Source organism: Temnothorax curvispinosus, unplaced genomic scaffold (assembly GCF_003070985.1).
Source record: "Temnothorax curvispinosus isolate PA1 unplaced genomic scaffold, ASM307098v1 QBEX01003593.1, whole genome shotgun sequence".
Lineage (NCBI taxonomy): Eukaryota > Metazoa > Arthropoda > Insecta > Hymenoptera > Formicidae > Temnothorax > Temnothorax curvispinosus.
This window is the reverse complement of record NW_020213373.1, coordinates 1-3,983: the sequence shown is the minus strand read 5'-3', so window position 1 is coordinate 3,983 and position 3,983 is coordinate 1. Positions and strand designations below refer to the sequence as shown.

The 3,983-nt window shown below is 36.3% G+C and overlaps 1 protein-coding gene across 1 annotated transcript; it reads left to right on the top strand.

Annotated features, from left to right (window-relative positions):
* Positions 1 to 1,193: 1,193 nt before the first annotated feature.
* Positions 1,194 to 2,990, top strand: LOC112452669 (whirlin-like). Its single transcript, XM_025012993.1, has 2 exons — positions 1,194 to 2,094; positions 2,907 to 2,990. Exons 1-2 carry the CDS (start codon positions 1,855 to 1,857, stop codon positions 2,973 to 2,975), a joined length of 309 nt encoding a protein of 102 aa, XP_024868761.1. The 5' UTR covers positions 1,194 to 1,854; the 3' UTR covers positions 2,976 to 2,990.
* The last annotated feature ends 993 nt before the right edge of the window (positions 2,991 to 3,983 follow it).

Sequence of the window (3,983 nt, the reverse complement as noted above, 5' to 3'; positions counted from 1 at the left end):
CGGGAATTTTCATCTTTACACACGACTTACACTCCCTATTTTATGTTGCAAGTGCCTGGAAAGTGATCTATCACGCACGCGTAGCGTGCGTAATGGGGCACTTTCCATGCACGTGTTGCATAAAAAATATATTTTTTTGCAAATATATTTTTATGTATGTGTGTGTGTGTGTGTGTGTGTGTGTGTGTGTGTGTAATCTTATGTGTGTAATATTATTTTGCTTCCTCATAGAGGAAGCTTTGTGATGGTGAAAAAATTTTTTTTCGAGATTTTGATGGAAATAGGTTTAGAATGTTCTAAAATGTCGAAAAATCGTATTAGTAAAAAATGTCCGGAAGTATGTATGTATGTGTGTGTGTGTGTGTGTGTGTGTACGGATTTTTTGTACACGCATCTACTTCTACAATTTTTTAGATACCGGGTTGAAATTTGGCACACAAATAGAGTATCATAGAAAGTATGTCCTCCTCAAATTTTATTAAAATCCATAAAACGGTATAGATTTTATGCAGATTTTCATTTTTTTGAAAAATGTGTTTTACGCTGCATCTTTCTCAATATTTGAGATAGCGATCTATTTTTAACTCTATTATATTTTTGAGTTTTTTCTACCCCTATTTCATATATAATTCATTAAAATTTGATTGATTAGATCTCGTGTTACACACATTTGAAATTTCGGAGAATTATACATACAGTTTCTAATTTATATAATAATTGAAATCGAGTTAAAATGTTCATATTTGATAGCTTCGGTTTTATCTCGAAAAATCGTATTAGTAAAAAATGTCCGGAAGTATGTATGTATGTGTGTGTGTGTGTGTGTGTGTGTACGGATTTTTTGTACACGCATCTACTTCTACAATTTTTTAGATACCGAGTAGAAATCTGCATATTGGTTCAGTTTTTAAGTGGGCAAGTATATTTTTATTTTTTTATTTTAGTGAATGTACATAATTATGTATACAGGCTCCTAAAGAGTTAGGTGTGCGAGTAGAAACCTGCACATTGCTTGATTAGAGTTTTTAAGTGTTTAAGTAGAAACCTTCGCACACAAAGCTTCCTCTATGAGGAAGCCAACACAAATAAATACTGAAAATTATACATTGAAAAAAATAATGCTTCATCAACTTGCACACTTAATAACTATGAGGAAGCAATGTGCAAGTTTCAACTTGCACAATTTTTTCTTATTAATTTTGTACCTAAAATTTGTATCATATTTATGTGGACAGAAAAAGCGAAGAGAAAGTGAAGAACGGAAATAAATTTGTATTTTAAAGATGTAAAATTAAAAATTTACGAAGAAATACTTGATACGAGACGCTACAGCGTTTCTCGATAATTTTCTTGATGAATTCTATTTCAAACGTTAATATTAATTCGTTACGTAAAAATCGTTATCTGAATTAAATAACGTTAATTAAATTAATAATTAAACTTATATAACATAATATAAGAATAATATTTGCTGATAAATCTTGGTTAATTAAATCGTGAATATTGATTGAAGCTAGCTTAATTAAAATCAACATATCGTCGCAGCCTGGATAAAATTCATGTAAATCGTTTTCAACTTAAATTTTAATATAATCTACATACGACGTTTAACAACTGTTAAAAACTCAATTAGTCTACCACAAATACAAGCAAGGTAAAACGCTGAATTTTCTAAGTTTGTTCAATGCCGCGAATCTATTTGTATATTCATCTCTCGACCCCGTGGTCGTTTAATTATTTTTACCGGACGTCGTCCGATTTATTCCCGATCAATTTTTTCGAAAATCAAGGAGCAGCACGAACGAGTGGAGGCACCGGAGTGGCGTTCACACCGTTTCGGCAGCCACAGCCGCCATGGTGGAGGAGAAGGCGCGTGTCGTCCTCGCAAGAAGCGAACGAGCCGCGCTCTCTCAACTCCTGGCGGATTATAGAACGAGAAGGCTGACGATAGAGGACCTGATCGTCAGTCTGAGTGACCTGCTGAACACCCACGAGAAATTGACGCTGCTGACGGAGCTCAGGGAGTTGGTCGACAACAAGGACAGAGCGGCCTTCGACGATCTCGTTTACCGACCCCGAATAGCAATGACCAGAGTAAGTCCTTAAGTGAACTTTAACCGACATTATTTTAACTCCGAAATGCTGAGAGTATTCAAAATGAACTATTCAAATCATGTAGAATATTCAAATCTCGAGAGTTGTTGAGTTTTAGACTATGTACTTGGAAATTTTAATTTTTAATGAACAGAAAATTATCAAGTATTTCTAGAGCAAAAATCTGATATACCAATAAATTTGGATTATTCTGTATAATAATGGCGAAAGATATAAGAATTTGTGGAATTAGGAATATATGTGCATTATTAATATTAATACATGCAAATTATGTAAAACGTTTGGAATAGTAATGATTACTCTGGGATTAATTAATTCAAATGGAATAACCTATTTCAATGCAAGCAAAAATGCATTCCCATTGCATTATTTTTATCATGACAATACTAGAAGAAATCATTAAATTCGAAATAAAGATCGAAATGCATTTTTAATAAATCTAAATTTATTTTAAGATCATTTTAAATATTAGAATACGAACTTTTTCTTGATGCAAGTGTATATAATTATAGAAATTGCTCAAAAAATTTAACTTTGAAACAATCTGCTAACTCGTCCTTTCGTCAATTTGAGATAGTTATTTTCTTTAGAAAAGACCAACACTCGCGACTACGAACTATCAAAATTGAGATAAAGCGTCGAGGGAACTCATTTTAACCTGACGGCAATTTACGACCGTCACGCCATTTCACCGGAATGTGAATCGCGCGTTTAGGAGGCAGGAAGTCTTGAAAGAAACGAACGTCCAGCAAGACGGCTTTTAAAACGGTGCTTTATACTTCTTTTTCTAGAGAAAAGGCGACCGCGCTCACTCGGACTTGATAGTGACTCCCTCGCTGCACGATCTCCCGGTAAGTTAAACTCATCTCCCACATTCTCTATTCATATCCCTCGAGCTTACATAGAACGCAAAACTCACACATGGACTCAACATACACGCAACATGTATCACACGCATAAATCCCGGACCATATGCGCGTCGTGCGCATTGTTATACTTACGTATACAGACACACGTACACGTTTTCTATTATCTCTACAACGACGATGTATGGAACCGAGTTTTTTTCCCTCTCTTTCTCTCTCTGTCTCTCTTTTTCTTCACTCACTGTTCTGTGGATCTCTGTTCACCCTAATTACCGAGACACTCGCGGAATCGCTTTTGCGTGTACCCGCCCTTTGTCGATGGACTCCGCGGGGAAAGCAACAGGGAAATATTCCCCGAAAGTTCCTCGTCGGCGCGGCGCGCGCGTTTCCTAATCGACAAATTGCGGCCATTAAGAAAATTATCGTCTACCCGAGAACGAGCGAAATTATGCGAACAAAGGCAGCCAATCCCGAGAGAAACGTCCTACAGCGATTAATAATTCGTAACAAAAGCGCCATAATTTATAATAGTCGACATCAGAGAACAGCTTGAAATAATTGCCACGAAAAGAAGTATATAGAACTCGTATAATCACGGCATCAAAATTTCAGAGAGTAATACGTTTAATTGAAACTATTAGATTTGTATTACCATAAATAGATAAAATTGGTGGTAATTGTACATACATGGAGGGGACCACCCCGGGGAGGAGGGGATGACCCCGATACTCCAGCATGTTGCCAAGGTCACCCTCCCGAGTGACCCCCAGAAGGCCTTAGCCTCGTTACTTATTAAAAAGTTATTAACAAAAAAAAAAAGCCTGGAAAATACAGCAGCTATATCCTGAGTATTGGAAGGCACAAATGACCAATATATATGTCGAAACAGCCCACACACACACACACCCCATGCGAAACGAGGCGCCACATGGGCTCGTGGCGTGCTTTGCGAGCTCGTTTATATATGTACATAAAGTTATTAACCAAAAAAATTTGAGAAAC